The 19,147-nt window shown below is 31.8% G+C and overlaps 2 protein-coding genes across 3 annotated transcripts; one reads left to right on the top strand and one right to left on the bottom strand.

Annotated features, from left to right (window-relative positions):
- Window positions 1–781: 781 nt before the first annotated feature.
- On the bottom strand, window positions 782–2,254 carry LOC131606139 (EPIDERMAL PATTERNING FACTOR-like protein 8). Its single transcript, XM_058878417.1, has 2 exons — window positions 2,101–2,254; window positions 782–1,074 (listed from the first exon to the last, which is right to left on the bottom strand). The coding sequence occupies exons 1-2, from the start codon at window positions 2,189–2,191 to the stop codon at window positions 833–835; spliced, it is 333 nt and encodes a 110-aa protein (XP_058734400.1). The 5' UTR covers window positions 2,192–2,254; the 3' UTR covers window positions 782–832.
- Window positions 2,255–13,384: 11,130 nt separating this feature from the next.
- On the top strand, window positions 13,385–15,311 carry LOC131606138 (uncharacterized). 2 transcript variants are annotated; one of them, XM_058878415.1, is made up of 2 exons: window positions 13,385–13,659; window positions 15,076–15,311. In XM_058878415.1, exons 1-2 carry the CDS (start codon window positions 13,425–13,427, stop codon window positions 15,213–15,215), a joined length of 375 nt encoding a protein of 124 aa, XP_058734398.1. In that variant the 5' UTR covers window positions 13,385–13,424; the 3' UTR covers window positions 15,216–15,311. The 2 variants fall into 2 exon arrangements, with proteins under 2 accessions (XP_058734398.1, XP_058734399.1); XM_058878416.1 differs by having other exon boundaries at window positions 13,386–13,635.
- The last annotated feature ends 3,836 nt before the right edge of the window (window positions 15,312–19,147 follow it).

The following is a 19,147-nucleotide window of genomic DNA, read 5'->3' as shown; positions in this document are numbered from 1 at the left end:
AGATTGTTAATGACTAAAACTATTATTTATTTTGAAGTCTTATCAACCTTTGCCCTACCTTTCTGGACTTGGCTTTAACTATGAAGTACATGCATTATTGTCCTCAACTATGTGGACAAGATCGAGATATGATCTTTTACTTTGGTTGGATTTAACCAAAAGGTGTACTTTTTATTTTGTTGCTCCAAATAATTTTTTAAGTGGAAGGCAGAGACTAATAGTTCAAAAATACAAAGCTCGATATTAGGGTTTGACATATGTTCGAAATGGCACACCTATAATCCAATATCATTACAATTAGGGGGTGACAAAACGAGTTCGACTCATCAAATATACTCGTTTTATTTGTATTTTTCGACACGAGCCAAAATTTTGGGTCTTGGGTCTGCATCATCTAGTATGTTTATCTCGTTCCGCCTCATTATTTTGCGAGCTTTTATGAACGCATGTTATAACAAAAAGTTTTGTAAATTTTAGTCTTTAGAGGTGCAAGATCTGCATACATCTCACCCATCCTATTTTTTTTGGATAGACCAACGTACCCTCAAGTATGCCCATATCACTTCGTCCTGTTTTTTTTTTTTTTTACTTTTAATAGACGGCCTAAACGTTAAGGTCATACTCATTTATCAACAAAAATAGTTATTTAAGCTTTCGCGTCCCGATATAGAATATTTGAATTAAATTTGAAACAATAAACTCCCAATGAAAATATATGTATATATTACAAAAGTGGATACACATAAAATACAAAAAAATATAAATTAACCTCATATTTTCTTGATTCATACATGAATAACTAATGGTAACAAATAGTGATGGCAATAATAAATTAGGGTTGATATAGCTTATTTCTACAAATACATCTCCATGTTAGAAGGTAATAGGTTTCATCTTGATCACCACGAGATAACACTTGGAAACCCTTATTTCTTTTTTTATTATTTGGAATAACCAAAGTTGCTGTACAAGGCCTACAATTCATGCACTTGTTTAAACAAGAAGGAGGCCTTGATCCTATCACCATTTTCCTTCCTTCCAAAGTCTCATTTTTCTCCAATATCACTGATCCACCTGTTCAAGCATATACATGAGAAAAAAGAATAAAGATCTTAGTGGTAAAAAATATTCCATCTGACTCATAATAACTTATAATAACTGTCATATTTATTAATTTCACATGTTTTTAAAAAATAGTATACTAAATAAATATTGTGATTTTATTGTATGAAATATTTTTATTAATTATTTATGTATTTTCATCATTATAAATTGAAAGTTAAAAAATGATATATAGACATAAGATTGATTAAAGAATACAATAAATAATGAAAATAAAATTATTATAAATATAACCGTATATTACTATGAGATATATGGGAGAAGTTGATTTACATATATTAACTAAAGAAAAAAAATGAATCTAATATGTAATTCCATACAATAATAAAGTAAGAGAATAATTATTATGCACAGTTAATATAAAATATTTTGTAACTCAAGAGGATTGATCTAATGGGAGGATGTTTGGGTCTCAAGGGGTATGCTCCCCTTAAGGTCCTGAGTTTGAAGGAGTCTAGGACAAATTTTAGGATACTACGTATTTGATACATCAAATATTGATTAAACACTTTGTTAAAAAATAATTAATATTAAATTGAAATTAAAAAAATGTCATTAATTTTATTTTATATTCTTTGCAAAAGTCTTGCTTATAGGCTAGTGTCCAAAATAATTAGCAACAAAATTAAAGATGATATTTTTTTATTTAAATTTTCCATTCACAAATTAATTAAAAAAAAAAATTCTTGTAGTATATAGTATATATACAAACCAAAATATGAATTAAAAATTGATAATTGAAGAATAATAAAAGAGAAAAGTTTCTCAAAAAAAAAAAATAGATAAATTCTAGCTTTCAAAAGAGTAGAAAGGAAACAAAAAAAAAAAAAAAACCTCCAAAAAAGAAAATAATAATCTCAAAATTATGAATGCAGAAACACAACTATTTGGAATTGTGGAGAAATAATTATCAACAGAAGGTTGAAACAGTTTTGTTTAGCTTGAATAGGTTACAAGGTTGATGATATGTATATTTACCTGATATGGAGAAGAAAAAGATGAAAAGCACAGTGAATATTGTTGCAAGTTTGAGTCCATGTAGATGATAGGATGTAGCAGGTAGAGCCATATGTGATTGATGCAAGAAAGTAAAAACAGTGAGGAGGTGTTTGTTTGAGAAAAGTAAATGAAGTGTTTTTGTGGTAGAAAGAAATGAAGAGATTTTAAATGTGTTTGACAAATATGTTTCCTGTGTGAGAGACAGTGTTCTGATTCCATGGTTTTGTTTTTCACCAATGAAAAGTGAAATTCATACACACAGTGAAAAAAAATGTATGTTGCTTAATTCAGTCCTTTTGGGAATTTGGAGAATAGACTTTTGGATTTATAATAATCAAACATTGACTGACTCTCATATGTGGAGAATATGTGACCCTACCTCCTTTCAATGCTGTTTTTACATTTACATATATGTCCTTTCATTAATGAGAATGAGATGGTTCATATTTTATAAAGATTTTGTTTTCTTTTTATCATATTCGGGAGGTAGAGAATTTTAGGGTTAAATCATAGTCTTTTGGGATTATAGACTTAAGTCTACAAAAATTTATTGTCACCGTCAAGACTATAGATTTAATCAAAAGTATAGTGTGACTGAATAATTGAGTTTTGTTGCGATGTTATGATATTGTAGCATCACAAATCGAAGAAAGCAAAGATTATTAAGTCATGAGGCGAGAATGTTGCACACCTATGGATAAAGTCGACATAACACATTGAAGAGCATGAGGCAATAATCAAACGTGAGACATCACATTTCCTTGAAATGGAGAGAACAATCACACCTTACCTCCATAAATTACATAATGAGGTATTTTTTTTATGTAGGAAACTTTCTTATATAGACAACATTCAATTAATCAAAGTTTTTTTTATGGAATTAATCAAAGTTATTTTGTACATTTTATGTTCTTTATGTTTCTTTATATTTTATGTATTTCTTATGCTAGCAGTTCAATTTAGTTTACAACGAGGTCCAACAGTTCAAGATTTAGAGATCAGGCAAACTAATTCGAGTGACAATTCTCACATGTATATTACTCAAAGAGTCCGAGGTGATAATTCCTCCACAATTTCTCATTCTATTCTTCATATTTTTTTTAGTTCTCTATATTTCTCAACTAGTATTTAGAAACTACAAAATCTCAATTGTACTAGCTACTATATATTGTAGTTCATATATTAACCCATATTGAAAACGTGGGCACGTGTACATTTTGTCCACAACATATTTGAAATAAAGGAAACGTCTCAACAAAGAGTCAAGTTTGGCCGCATATTCTCCAACATTCCTACCTCCCTAACGCATCTTCATACATTTATTTAAAACATTTTGGAAAATACTTGTCGAAAAAATTCTTTTTGAATGACTCCCAATTGACTTCCTTGTGAGAAAGTCTCATCATAACTATGAAATTCCTCTACCAATAGTCACTGTCTCCTAACAACTAGTAAATGACATAAGTAACATTTGGTCCCTCAAGATAGTTGATCACTTCAAAGATATTCTCTACTTCTTAAACCCGTAAGTCTGCCTTATCAGGACCACCATCTCCTTGGAACTTAGGGAGATCATGATGGCAAAAATTAACGAGTCCATGAGATCCAACAATACGGATTTTTCTTTCCCTATTTTTTGGATCCATCTGATTTTTAGTGTTGGTCTGAATAGTGATAACAACTTTTATATTGTTTATTACTTGTGTTATCTGATCTATCCTACGATAATTTGGAATCATATTTGAATGTGTGCGTTTTTTAGGCATCCTTATTTCTGTAAAATCGACCACTCATTTAGCAATCTCATCCTAATTTGGAGAAGATTTCCCATCAATTCGAGAATGCAGCTACTCACACACATGTAAAAGTAACATACAACTTACAAACAACAAGTCCTAATAGCTTAACCCTATTATTTACCAGACAACTAATTTCCAATTTAAAAAATAATAATAATATCATACTCTAATACCACAATGTAACATATTGATTTTTAAAACACAAAAACACTTCGACAAAAATAATCCATATCGTCATTTCAAAATAAAATAGAGTAATATTTTCAAAATTAAAATTTGTTGACAAATTTAAGAGTTTTAAGAAGAAGAAAAAACTAACTAGGTATAAACATAACATAAACATTCCTCATATGTTAAAATCAAAGTATTAGGTCATAAATAATTACAACCTGGTCATCAAATATGTAAATCAGAAATACACCACAACCAACAAAGCCTAAGTCAAAAAGGATTGTATGCCTTTGAAGATATGTCTTTGGTGTCTCTCCATCTCTAATCTCTCTAACCATTTATTCTCATTCATGAAAATAGTTTATTTTAATTATTATTCATTTGTCTTTCTAATACACCAAAGATATCAAAAGCACAACACAGTAGCAGCCAGCTACTCTCCCAATGTTAGGATTCTAAAATTAAAAAAACACTTATAACTGTACACACACTATATATGAAGCAATAGTTGATAGCAGTTTCCTTTTTGGGTAAACCAAGGTTGGCAATTTTCGAAAAGTGTTAATATTTCAAGGGGGGGCATACTGAAAAAGTTAACTTCATTACTAAGTGTGTTTTGTTGTACATGTGGGGGGCTTAACTCTCACAGAATGGTTCTGTATCAGTTACAATAGTGATCAAGCCTGTGAAAACAACATACATGCTGTCAGTTAGGTCTAGAAGGATGTGATTTTGAGATGAGTATGGTAATATTATTATTTGGATTTTATTTAGTGAAAATCTCTATTTTTCTAATTTTTCAATATATTTGTGGAGGATTTGAATGGCCACAAAATAATTCACCCTATTTATTTTTACTATTCATCAAAAAAAATGTATTGTTCATCATTATTTTGCAGGTTTTTATTTTTCTGGAATTAATAATTCCTGTTATATGCTTTGAAAAAAAACAAAGCATATAACTAATGAAAAAAAAAAGACAAATTTATAAAAAAAAATCACATAACAATTAATTTAGGAGTAAAGACTAATACAATCGATTAATAAAAAGTTTTTTTGAATAAGAACTCATTTATAAAATATTAAATTAGTACCTAGATTGTACCTCATGTTGACAAGTAATTACACAAGTATTTAACTCACGGTAAATTAACAAACTCGCACCTCCAAATCTAGTTTGAGCAAGTGTTAATTTGTTGTATAAATTGCATTCCAATCATATATCCTCGTCCAAAATCCAAAATATTTTGAACAATCACTTTAGAATTTATATGAAGTTCAATAGCTAAAAATCCAAGCTCTTTAATTAATCTTAATCCTTTTAGCACACCCCAGTAATATATGCACTACAGGAACCCAAATATCTTGTGAAACCTTAAACTACTCACTTGTACAATCTCTTAAAAGACTAACACATCCAGCTTTTAAGTAATTCCTACTAGCTCTATCTGTGTTGAGTCTCACCCGACCCGAAGGAGGAAGAGCCCACCTTATTTACTTAGCCTTTGGAGCCAACTCCTTATTTACTTAGCCTTTGGAGCCAACTCCATCTTACTACCATGCAGCTCCACTACCAGAAAATACTCATGAGCAACTTTAGTAACATGCCGCCACACAATTCTAAGTCTTAAAGAATTCTCATCATGTTATTCCTCATTCCTGGGAGGAGATTGTCCAAAGTTCCGGGCACGATGGATCTCAACTAATACCAAAATCCAAACGCAAATTAGTACCCCCACTCCTTAATATTACTAATGAAAAAATATCCTCTTATATCCTACTTAATCACATTAATCTTAATAGAAAAATACGTAAGACATGTATAATAGGTCTCACCTTTGTTGCACATTGACTACATAAAGACTCTCCTAGTTGCATTTTTTTCTCTCATTGGTCATTATGCTACCATGATACACCACCCAAATTAAGGGCCTTATTCGTCCATGAAATTTAAGCTTCCATATCAACCTCTAACTATCCTCGCCATTTTGCTTGCCAAAATTACACATATTCTTTGGTATCGAATTATGATCTGGGAAATATTTCATACCTTTTTGGTATCGAATTCTACAAGAGTGGTAGAGGCATGATGTTGCATCAAAGAAGATATGCAAGTAAAAATACTCAAAATATTTAAGATGGAAGACTGCAATGCGACTTCGACATCTGCGGAACCAAGACTGCAACTATCGAAAGACTCGGATGAAGATGATGTCGACCCAACACAATACATAATACTTATTGGATCACTAAGATACCATTGTCACACAAGGCTTGTTCTAGCATATAATGTAGGCATGATGAGTAGATTTATGTAGAAGCCAAAGGTATCACACGTAGCAGCACGAAGAGGATATTAAGGTATCTCAAAGGAACTCTCAATTATGGCATTTTGATTCCTGCAGCTAATGAAGGAAAAGAATGCAAACTAATGGGTTACACCGACTCAAGTTGGTGTAGTGATGTTGAGGATAGAAAACTCACAGTTGGTTATGTGGTTATGCTAGGTGGTGCACCACTTGCTTGGAGCTTAAGAAAAGTACCATTTGTAGCATTGTCATCGTGTTAAGCAGAGTACATAATGGCTTCTCTTTGTGCATGTCAAGCAACGTGGATGGTGAATTTGATCGAAGAGATTAGAGCAAAGAATCATGGAGCAATTACCATGAAGATCAACTGCATGTCTGCTATCATTCTGTTGAAGAATCCATAAGCATATGGAAGAAGAAAACACATCAAGACGAGGTTCTATTATCTTCGAGAGCAAGTAGCGAAGCTGAACTAGTAACACTGCGGAATTGAGAATCAGATTGCAAACATCATGGCAAAGGGTGTGGAGGTCGAAGTGTTTAGAAGATTAAGAACAATGATGAATGTAGAAAACTTAGACACAATGAATTAAGTGGTGTGTTAAGAATGTAATTCTCTATGTCAAAGCTGGTATCTCAAAGAGTCTAGGGTTGTTGAAATGTGTTGTGCGTCAAAAATGTATAGAAGTCGAAATGTTGAAGAAGCTAGCCTCGACAGAATTTCTACTTAGCATTGTTTTAGTTAGTTTGTTAGAGACTGCTAAGCAAACAAACAATCTCAACTATAAATAGTGAGGTATCCAGTCATTTGTATGGAGTGGATAAAAGTGAAATAAAAACTTCAATTTTGAAGGCAGAGAAAAACCGTAGAGAATTCTTCTTCTTCTTCTTCCCTTTTTCTCCTAAACCCTAATTTATCTTTTCTTTCCCAATTCATCTTTTATTTTCTTCTTTCATAATTATTCTTCACTGGAATCATCTTGCAACTAAGGCGTGGTTGATTCACTCAAATGAAGAGTAAAAAACAAGAAGCAAAATCAATCAAAAAGATTGAGTCTTATTCATCTAAATTGATTCGAAATTCTCGAAATTTTGGATGTAATTCCAACATAAACTGTGATTATTATTTAATCAGACGTTATATTTAATATTTAATTAGAGGCTATATTTGTTGAAATTCATTACTACTATTTTAGTGTTTAGGGGAAAAATCACTATTGAATGAATGGTACCAAGAATGCATAAGACCTGCCTGGTTGTAGTACATGTGCAAAGCGCTATCTCCCAAAGTTGCACGGATCGTTAGGTTGATGAACCACTCCAAATTCAAGAGCCATCAGCCATGGTTCAAAATCAAATCTATTGAATATACAAAATTGAAGTACATCTTGAAAACGAATACAGGTCAAAATGTATTTAAAGTTGGATAGTACTCCCTCCGTCTCATAATAAGTGTCCCATTTGTATTTTTTCTTTGTCTCAAATTAATTGTCCATTTACAATTCCAATGCATCAATCATTATTATTTTTCCACTATTATACCCCTATTTAGTAACTTTCACGTTATTCAACTACTATTAATAGGGGTATTCTAGTAAATGATATTAACTTTTTTACTAAAACCAACACATCCAATCATTTTCTTAAAAACCGCGTATTGTTCAATTAGGACATTTATTATGAGACGGAGGGAGTAAGATACTAAAAAGTTGGTAAAATAAAGATCTCGAGATCTTCTTATACCGGATCAGACGGCTCAGTTGATGTTGTTCTGAGTGCAGGTGTACGGAAAAAGGTATTTAAGCAATACACAGTACCACTACACTACTACTAATAAAACTGTTTTAGCAATGTTTGCACTTACACACGCATGATTAAACTGTACATGCATGATTAAACTGTTTTAGCAATGTTTGCAGTTTGCATTTGTACTTGCATGCATGATTAAACTGTTTTCAGCAATGTTTGCACTTGTAAATTCTACATGCATGATTTAACTGTTTCGGCATTGTTTGAACTTGTACATGCATCTTTAAACTGTTTCTGAATACATCAATCAATACTTGTTTTTTTATTTTACTATCACCTCATTACTGTACTCTTTCTTCAACTTTTCTTTTCATTGTCTAGTCTTTTCACTCTTCACCACCACTAGTACTCTTCTAATTCTTCACATAATAATAATAATAATGCACCAACAAGCAACAACCCCTATTCTTCTTTTCTTTATTTTATATAAATAAATACTATATCTATATGATATGTTTAATCAATTAATCAAATTATTTTGTTTAAACTTGATAAAAATAATCATTTTTTAAAATAATTAACACGTATTTGAGTTTTAGTATAGCTGATTTTTCCCTTTTTAGATAACTTAATATTTGAGACTTATGTGGCAACACTTTCTTTATTTCTTGTATTGTATTTTGATAGGCTTTTTTATAAAAAAGATGGATATACACTTTTGTGTATATGAGATTTTATGTCTTGTATTGTATTTTGATAGGCTTTTTTATAAAAAAAAATGGATACACGCCTTGTGTGTATATGAGATAGAACATATCCGGATATTGAGACCGAAGGTCATGTTCATAAATAGTGTAAAAAGATTTTTTTTTTTCTCTTTAAAATTGGTCATTTTATTTTATATTGAAAGTATTTATGCTAAAAGTATTAGAGCATCCACGCCACTCAAAATGGTAGTATAATTTTTTTTTTATACTTTTTAATTTTTTAAACTACTTCACTATATTTTCCAAACATCAATACCACTCACTTGAAATTCTAAATTGGTTCCAATTAGTCTTAAAATATACTTCAACTCAATACCTTATTGGATAAAATAGAAAATCTTTCCACCTGTCATACAAAACCAGGGTGTTCTTCATGGCACCTCTGCACAATTTCTTATCTCCTTGTACAATGTTTTTTCTGAAAATTCTGACACAACATTGTTGATATTTGTGTGGAACCGACCGATGTGGGTGCTCTTATTTGTCAATTAGTATAGATTAATAATTAATATAGAAAAATTTCTGTCCAACTCCCGGAATCATCGTCTTCCTTGCTTCATTCAATTTAAGACAGGAGAGATTATGCCATTGCAATACTTTTGTCAAAGTTATGAGGAAACCACATTTCTTAAAGAATGTATAATGGTGTGTCTATTTCCGCCACAATAAGTGCATATTTTTTTATTACCAAGAACGAAGAAAGACCAATTTTTGTAACATTTTCGTTGTGTTTTCACTAATTTGTAATAGAATATTGAAATCATAGTAAACTGAAACTTTGAATTTTCTTTTATGTTGACTAATCATTGAGAAAATTTTGTTGAGATTAGGTAATAGATTCATCAACAAAATCAGAGAAAGAACGAGATCAATCCAGTAAGAAATGATATTTAATGAAACATTCCAATTTTACAAAATTATTTTAATTGATTTATTTGTGATTTTTGTATGATTTAATTAACTATTATGTTGTGGTAATTAAATGAATATGATGCTTGCGCTTTGTGTCCTTGAGGTGGGTGTGTAGAGAAAGAGTTAGAAGTTGATAGAATTAATCTAGAATTATTTTAAATAATTAAAATAATAGTAGTTAATTGATTTATTTAATTAAAAATGAGAAGATGGAGAATTTGGGTCAAAAGTGAAAAATAAGAGAAATAGAAGTGGGGAAGGAGTGAGGGAGAATTAAGCGAGGGGAGAAATTACAATTTTGTTAGCGCAACAATCGGGCGAGGGTCGAGCAAGGAGCATTGTTAATTTTCGGGACATTCCGCTTGAGCAACACATCTTTGTGGGAGACACACCACTTCTCCACCTAAAACCTTACACTCCCCCTCAAGTGTGAGTCTACAATTCTCCCCCTCCATGTGGAAATTCCTCTTCCACATACACTTGACTCTCTTCAACTACAAGTAAGTCGGTACCTTTCTCGCGCAACAATCTGGGGAGGGTCGAGTCCCAGAGCATTGTTAATTTCTAGGACATTCCGCTTGAGCAACACATCTTTGTGGGAGACACGTCACTTCTCCACCTAAAACCTTAAGGTGATAGGTGAGTGGGTTCTCCCACTTATATATGCTAAGGTCACCACATTCATATTCAATGTGGGACTATTTTCCCCATACTCACACTTGCATTATTCTCAACAAATTTTAAATAGATTAATATCCTAACTATTTAAAGTTAAGCATAATCTAGGTTTAGGAAGGGTATTTTGACAGTACGTGAGAATTTGGCTTACAGAGGGAAAGGAATAAGGAAGAACTTGAAGGTTAGGGAGTGAGGGAAGAACATTCAAACAAGAATTTTATCAATTGCTACTAGGAGATCAAGGTAAGGGGAGATTTCTTGTTTAATGGGTGTTATAATATATGATTTTGATTTTGTCGTTATAATTGTTGTTGTATGCTGAATTTAGTATAATTTTGTGCACCATTATATGTGCACAATTTCTGTTTTAGAGTTGTTGATGAAAATACGTCATTGTTGATGTTTGAAGGTTTATGCATAATCTTGATATTGAGAATTTTTACGTTGATCGTGTTAAATGATCGAAATAACATGTAATAATTAATGTACGATTGTTTCGATAATTGTTTAGGCTAATTTGGGTTATAAGAATAAAAAATCGAAACTTACATAAGGCTCCTATGCAGAAATTGTGTTTCTGTATTTTTGAAGCAGGTGACAGGCGTCACCAACATAGGTGACAGGCATCACCAACATGACAACCAGGCCGTTATGCGCCTTTGGATCGATGACGAGCGTCATCACCATGACAGGTGGGACGTCATGGAATTCAGGCTCAGTTTGTGGAGTCGTTCATCGCATAAGTGACGTTTTGATGTTTTGAGTCGATGATAGGCGTCATCACCATGACAGACAGCCCGTCATGCATTGTAATATAATAATGGTTAATACTCCATCTGTCCCAAACTATAAGAGAAATTCATTTTTTTGATTCATTGAATAATTAATGTATCAGGTCTATAGACCTGATACATTAATTATTCAATGAATCAAAAAAGTGAATTTCTCTTATAACTTGGGACAGAGGGAGTAAATATATATAAAAGATACACAAATTAAAAAAATTATAATTATAATTATTATATAAATATTAATTTAATCTACCTGTACCTTCATACGAGTCACGCATTGTGAAATAAATTGTAAATAAATTTAGTATAGTCATAGTTAATAAATGTATATAAAAGATATTCAAATTAAGTAGCATCGTTCAATCAAAAATATATATATTTTAGTAAAAAAATGAGATAATTAAATAGTTATCTACTCGTGCGTTTACAGGAATCGCGCAATGTCGTTATAAATAATAAATAAATATAGTATACTTATGGTTAAGAAACCTATATAAAAGATATATAAATTAAGTTGTCTCGACCCGTCGAAAATATATAATTTAGTAGAAAAATAAATAAAATAATTAAATAGTCATCTACCCATGTGTTCGCTCGTTTGAAATAGTAAATAAATATAGATTAAATTTATGTAAGATAGAATGTAGGCTTATAAGTGTGGCCTATCTTATTCTCACTTCTACTTAACCAGACATTTTAGTTTGTTTTAATTAAGAGTGTGTTTAAATGGAGTATTTTAATTAGGGAAATTAATTTTTTGAGGGAATTGAAAATGACTTGACCAAAATTTATTGTTTGGATAAAAAATATGAAGAATTGTTAAAATGATGTAAATTTATGATGTATTTTATTCGATTTAAATTTAAGAAAATTCAAATGACACCAAAAAGTAAAGAATTTGAAATTGCTCCTCAACTCTATATAATATGTAAATATTAAATTATTTATTATTAATTTTTTAAAATTTGAAAAATGGTCCTCGTATTTTTTTAAAATTTAAAATTCACCCACAAAAATTATAAATAAGTCCTTAATAATTTTCAAATTTGATAAATTAGTCCCTTCAAATTTTTAAAAATTGCAAGTCGTTCCCTATTTTAATTTTTTTTAAATTTGGCTCAAAAATTTTAAAATTTATGAAAATGATCCGAAAAATCTATCAATGAATCATTTTAATATTTCATCCAAATAAATGAATTTAAAAATGAATAAATTTCAATTAAATCATTTGAATTACTTAGAATTTTGAATTCCTTAAAATTTCTCAACTACCTCATCCAAAGACACTCTAAGAGTAGATGAAAAATTGTTTATTAGATAATATTTTAACACTTTTATATTTATATGATGAATATAATTCATTATTCTCACTTATACTTAACAAGACATTTTAATTTGTTTTAATTAAGATTAAATGAAAGATTGCTTATTTGATAATAATTTAATATCTAACAAAAAGTACATAATTTAATAAAACAAAAATAAATAAGAAAACATAAACTCTATCAAGTGATTTGGCACCTTTTAACATCTTAGTTTTGTTGTTGATAGATATAGTAATTGTTGCATCAAATTGATCGATACCTTAGTTAGCCTACAATAATATGTTCTCCACGTAACCTTCAATTCTTCATCACTCTTCAACTCAATACGTTCGTATTTCACCATTCCACCGGTATCAATCCATGGTGCAAGAAACTCCATCTTATTCACCTTTTTGTTTTCAATATGGGGTAGCATATTATTCAACTTGAATCTCATAATGGTGAGACATGTGGTGTCCTTCGGAAGCCGAAACTCAACAGGAGGTTTCACCTTGTTGAATTACACTTTTGCTTTAAACAAAAAGTGAGGAATCGTAAGATAACACATGACCTATATTTTGACAAAATTTTGACAAAAATAATATAAAGATTATAGAAATATACGAGGGTGCGAAGTCAAACTATTGGGGTGGTGGGATAAATTCGAAAAGATAAGGTGGCAAATTTTTTCCAACATGATTATGAATTGAGCCCAAAGATTTAGTCCAAAAAAACACACACAAAAAAAAACAAACAAAAATTCATTCAAAAACGTAACAGAATCGGAATCATTCATTTTGGTTACAATCTGAAATGCCTCGAAATGAAACTTCTCAATCTCCCACCACCACCATTCTTCTTCTCCTCTTTCTCCACTCTCCCTCGTTTTCCAACTTCCTCTTTCTCCCTCTCAATCCCTTCTCATCTTCCATTTAATCCACTCCCTTCTTCTTCCTCCACTTCGCTCCGTCGTCTTCGGTGCCGCGCCGCCTTGCCGGATCCTCCTCCGCCGCACAGCTCTGACCAACCACCGGGTAACGATTCAATACAACTTCAAAGTAAATTACTCAATTACATACTTTTGGTTTCGTTGGCTTTTAACTTTATCTTTGTTTTTGTTTGTGTTTTTTTTTGTATAATATTATTTGCACGAGCCACGACCTTAGTTCTATGATCAAGTAACTTTTTCGCTTATGCTCTGTTTAGAAACATGAATTAGAATAGTTTGTGTCATGATTTGAGTTTCTTTTGGTTGAAACTGAATGGGATAAGAGTTAAGGGAAGTTCAACTTGGACCACACATTAAAATTACTAGAAACTTTAACTAAAATCTCTTTAGCACCGATACATCTGAAAATATGTGTCTGTGTCTGTATCTGAAACCGACACCATAAACACCGACACTTTTACGTTTGTGTCAGTGTCAGTGTTTATGGTGTCCGAGCTTCGGAGACTAAAACTCACAATATTCACATAAAGTAGAAACTCGTGGTCCTCGTTATTCTAAGGCCATGCTTGGATTAATGGAGACTGAAATAGAGTTGAGCGAAATGGAACATAATGGAATGAAATGGAGCGTAGCAGAATGAAATGGAGATTTCATTTCTTTGTTTGAGTATTTTATATAGGTTGAAGAAAGTTCATACCATGCCTGTTACTTTTTGAGAATAAGTTTCTGGAGTATAACATGATTAGCGGATTCATTCTAGAAAATAATTGAAAGTTCTGAAAGTGAACAACCAACTTGCCACTTCTGTAGATGCCAAAACAGTTCAAAACACAAACTGGCTAAGACAGGTTTGACATGTTGGTTATGGCTCAAGTTGTGAGAGTGTGCTTCTCTCAAGGCTTTAGGTTTGAATCCAGCTAGGTGCTAACAATTTTTGTGTTGGGGTAGTCCATACGAAACTTTAAAAAAATAACTTTACGATGCAAAGTTTTTATTTGAAAGGATCTGTTGTTGTTAAGTGTTGTTAATAATGGATTGCTGAAAATATCGGTTTCTTCAAATTCTCCAGCACTACCGTGCTCTTAGCCGCTATAGCCACTATTTGATAACACTTGTTACTAAATAGTATATTGTAGGACAATAGTGATTTGTTTAAATTCCAGTAGTCTAGTCACTATTTGATAACAATGTCTCTTGTCTGGTGTAGCATAAAATCATGTAGATATGTTTAGTTTTCAATGATCTCGTATGAATTCCTCTTCATGTTTTGTCAACTTCATCTGTATTCTGTTGTTGACATTTGAGAAAATGGAAGGGGTTGAGCGTAACCACATACATCCGGGTTGTGTTGGCGGTTGCCGAAATGCTTTGTTGCTAATAGCGTGCTATAGCGGAACAAAGTAGTAGTGGTAGGGTTCGGTGCGACGCACGTTATTGACCCGCAAAGTCACGATCAACAATAGTGGTTGTAGCGGGTGTTGCTAATTTTGGTTTTGACAAGAGCCTTTTTTCTTTTGTGGAGCAGATGTTGGTGCATCCTTCTCTAAATTTCAAGATAGAGTACAGATCTTCTTTGCTGTTCTTTTCTGGATGTCTCTATTCTTTTGGGCCTCAGCTTGGGATGGAAGGAATAGACCAAACAATGGATCTAAATTTAGAAAATAAAATAGTAAGCATGTAATTTGTATATATATTGAATTATTATTAGAGGGACAGAATTATACATCAATGGAAAAATAATTGCAATGTGTTGGATGAATATTCTGTTTCTCCATAAATTTTTTTCTCTGAGAATATTTTGCATGCTAGAATAACTCAACTCAGGTAGTTTTTTATTACCGGCACGTAGTTGGTCCGAGTGGTAAGAGACTCGAAGGGATCTTACGAAAGTTGATGCAAATCATTAATGTAACAAATAGTTTTTGATGATTATTTAAATTGATAAAGCGTCATATCTATAAAATTATTAACTTTATCCAAGGTAAATAACGGTCCGTGACTGTGAAAACGGACGTGACAAAACGGTATTGACTAATGTAGAATGGAAGGAAATTTTTGTTCATTTTTTCAAAATTTCTCCTATTTCACTACATTTCTCAAAAAATCAACAATATGTATATTAAAAAGTTATGTTCATTTTTTCTGTTAATCATCTCAATTAGTTCTAACTTTTTCTTCATCATTACAATATATCTTTCAAGATGGCTGATTCATATTATTAGCATTATCAACTAACTGAAAAGTGCTATCAAACAAGTTGATTCCAAGAATTTCACGAATAATATCATGAAGAGTATCACAATATTCATTTACTGCAATGTCTCTCACTCCATCACCAAACTACCTTACTAATCCAAACGTTGGTGTCGATGTCATGTGCTTCCATAAAAGAATAACTCTTTTCTAATTTATCAACAACAAATTCGAATAAAATATATAATTATCAACACGATTTTGTACTGGAATATTATTGACACGATACAAATCATGTTTGGTAAGAATTATGGAAAACAATATCAACTACAACACAACTAGGGGTGGCAAAACCCCGCCTTATGCCCGCCAAAAAACGAGCGGGGCGGGCATGCCCGCCAAGTAAAATGGGCATAAAAGTCATGTCCGCCCCGCCAAGATGGCGGGTTGGTGGGCGGCGGGCTTACCCGCCTATTTTTATTTATATTTTTTTAAAAGATTAATATGTTTTTTTTATCTTTTAATTAAACTTTTCACTTATTTTTTAAAACAATTTTTTTTAAAAGCAACTTTTTAACAAATTTACTTAAAAAAATATTACATATATTTATAAATAAATGTATAAAATAAACCATCAAGAATTAAAATTACTAGAATTAACTAAAAAAAGAGTGAATTTTGGAGGAGAGACGGGTTTTGGCGGGCGGCGGGTTTTGGCGGGCGGCGGGTTTTTGCGGGGCAAGCTTTGGCGAGCGGCGAGCCTAAAATCCCAATCCAACCCACCATTTTTTGGCGGGTGGCGGGCTGGCCCGGCGGGCCACGGCCCGTTTTGCCACCCCTAGCTATGACTGCCCTGTTTTAGACTCTATATCTATATTTTTTTTGGTTGCTTCCTTTTCTTTGCTATAACTAATGGACTAAAAAATGTTCTTGATGCATTTGCTTCTGCTTGCTTCCTTTTTTGTATCACCTTTGACTTTTGGTAGAGGAGATGTCTTCAACCACGATCTGAAAGTCATCTTACTCTCTTTTAGCTCATCAAACAAATATGAAGCATCCATTGGAAAACATCCATACTAGAATGGATAACAAATATGAAGCTCTATATTTAAGACATGAATCGATCACGACTATTCTCACAAATTTAATGGTTCATTATAGACTGCAACAAACCACCATTGGTCACACATCAACACCTTCTTCAAGTATACCTATAAATACTTAGTTCCCTTGGTTTATGGACATGTTATTACACCTAATGTTTCACCTACTACCCCTATTTTTATCCATGTTATGCTCATCCCTACTATAAGAAATACTACAACACAACCACCACCCATATTTCCTCCACCACAATTTATGGATCCCACTTACATCAATCCTCAACTTCCTTTTTAAACTAATCTCGCTATAATATTCTCAATTTTCATCAATAAACCTCACCACAGATTCCTCAGAATACACAAAAAAAAAAACTCAATTCTTACACTCAAATTGGAACTTGTGGTGTTTGATAGTTTTGAACCTTTAGAATTATTATTTCAAGCATAACATTTTTATAATTTTTATCAATTGTCGCATGAAAAATCGTTTTCCATCATCTGCATTATACATGAAGGGTGATGATGACTTACACTTATTTAAATGGATGCTCCATAATCATCAGTTGTTAAAATTACGATTTGGCCTTTCAACATATGTTAATCATCATGCAAAATTATTTAAATTGAAACAAGAGGGTTCTGATGTTGATTACCAAGCTAAATTTGAGAAGTTAAGAAATCAAGTTGTAGGATTGCCTCAAACAGTTATTTTTATTTGTTTTATTTCTGGTTTAACACCTGAAATTAGAAGGCTATTCAAAGACTTGTTTCAATTTCTCAAGCAATTGGCCTTACCAAACTCATTTGATTCAAGTTAATAGATGACAAATCGAAATTCAAAAAACCTAACCCTTATCCCTTTAACCACACAAACCCTACCTCCCAAAAACAACCATATTCCATCGTTAGCCTTAAGCTCTCATGCACATCCCAACCACCTAAATTACTTATAAGATATCTTTTATAATCTCAACTACCAGAGATGTGCAAAAGATATTTATTATAACCGTGATAAAAAATTTATTCCTAACCACAACTGTATTTCTAGTATATTTTATTCCTTTTTGGTTGAGGTAGATACACAAACAATAAAAGAGATGACAAACCTAAATAATGTTGATGAAATGTTAGAGATTGTTACTCCTGACACATATTTTTAACTCTCACCTCAAATTTTGACTAGCTAATTCTTCTCTCAAACACTAAAATTTCGGGAACTAATTGGTGGTCTTCATGTGATGCCATAGAAGAATAACTATTTTTAACAAATATATATATGACAAATGGATAACAAGATAACCATTACCCATTTTTAAATGGTAAAATCAATTCTCTTGACATTTCACTCCCGCCCAATTCTAAATATTGAGAAAGATTCAAAGCCACACTCTCTTAAAGCAGAGTTATCCCATCAAACTCGGGGGGCAATTTTGGTGTATCGAAACGATTTTACCTTTTGTTGGATACATCTTTGAATTAGTTTTTTATATTCTTGAACATTGCATGATAAAGATATTTATATGTTTATTTCTATAATTAACAATAATCATAATATCAGAATAAAATCTTTGAAGATCGCTTTCCACATTTTCTACTTTCCAGCCTCCGGCAATGGTTGCTTGCTACATTATTGGCAAATGTAATATAACAACAAAATATGTCCATTAATACTTGAACCAGGTGATGCTATATTCTTGGCCTCACTTGTGAAGGTGATTGCACTAATTCGAGACCGTCCAATTTTTCAACTCACAACAAAAAAAAACTGCGGGGTAGGTCCCTCCATTTCATGTATTGCAATATTCATAATCACGCTTATTGGATATACAAATATTTTTTAGGTTAGCTTATTAGATAGGTAAATTATGCCCCCATTCACAAAAACACACTTTATTATGAAAATAAAATTCACTATTATGTTAATGAAAATTCTGGCTGAGATTGATCCATTAAACATATTACAATATTTAATTTTGTATGAGTTTGATCTAATATAAAAATGGCTAGTAAGATAAAAACATGAAATTTTGAGAGGTGCACGTTCTCATGATCGATGATCGAAGTCTTTATCATTAGGTCAACTCCTAAGAATTATATTCAATCTCACATAATTTTTGTTCATTTATATTATCATAATATCTTTAATTAATGACTTAAATGTACCTTTGGTCCCTGTAAATTAGCGAGTTTTGATTTTTGTCCCTGTAAATTTTTTTTGTTGGTATGAGTCCCTATATCTTACTTTTTGCTTGCGGTTTAGTCCCTAAAGCCAAAATCCGCAGGAAAATCTGCAGGTTTTCC

Source organism: Vicia villosa, linkage group LG5, assembly GCF_029867415.1.
Source record: "Vicia villosa cultivar HV-30 ecotype Madison, WI linkage group LG5, Vvil1.0, whole genome shotgun sequence".
Lineage (NCBI taxonomy): Eukaryota > Viridiplantae > Streptophyta > Magnoliopsida > Fabales > Fabaceae > Vicia > Vicia villosa.
This window is presented reverse-complemented; position numbering and strand designations above follow the sequence as displayed.

Bases quoted from the DNA above. Each gene is read 5' to 3' on its own strand.
- LOC131606139 (XM_058878417.1), bottom strand. From the start codon at position 2,191: ATGGCTCTACCTGCTACATCCTATCATCTACATGGACTCAAACTTGCA. The intron at 1,075-2,100 runs GTAAATATACAT...ATGCTTGAACAG, and splicing joins CTTTTTCTTCTCCATATCAG to GTGGATCAGTGATATTGGAG.
- LOC131606138 (XM_058878415.1), top strand. From the start codon at position 13,425: ATGAAACTTCTCAATCTCCCACCACCACCATTCTTCTTCTCCTCTTTC. The intron at 13,660-15,075 runs GTAAATTACTCA...TTTGTGGAGCAG, and splicing joins CGATTCAATACAACTTCAAA to ATGTTGGTGCATCCTTCTCT.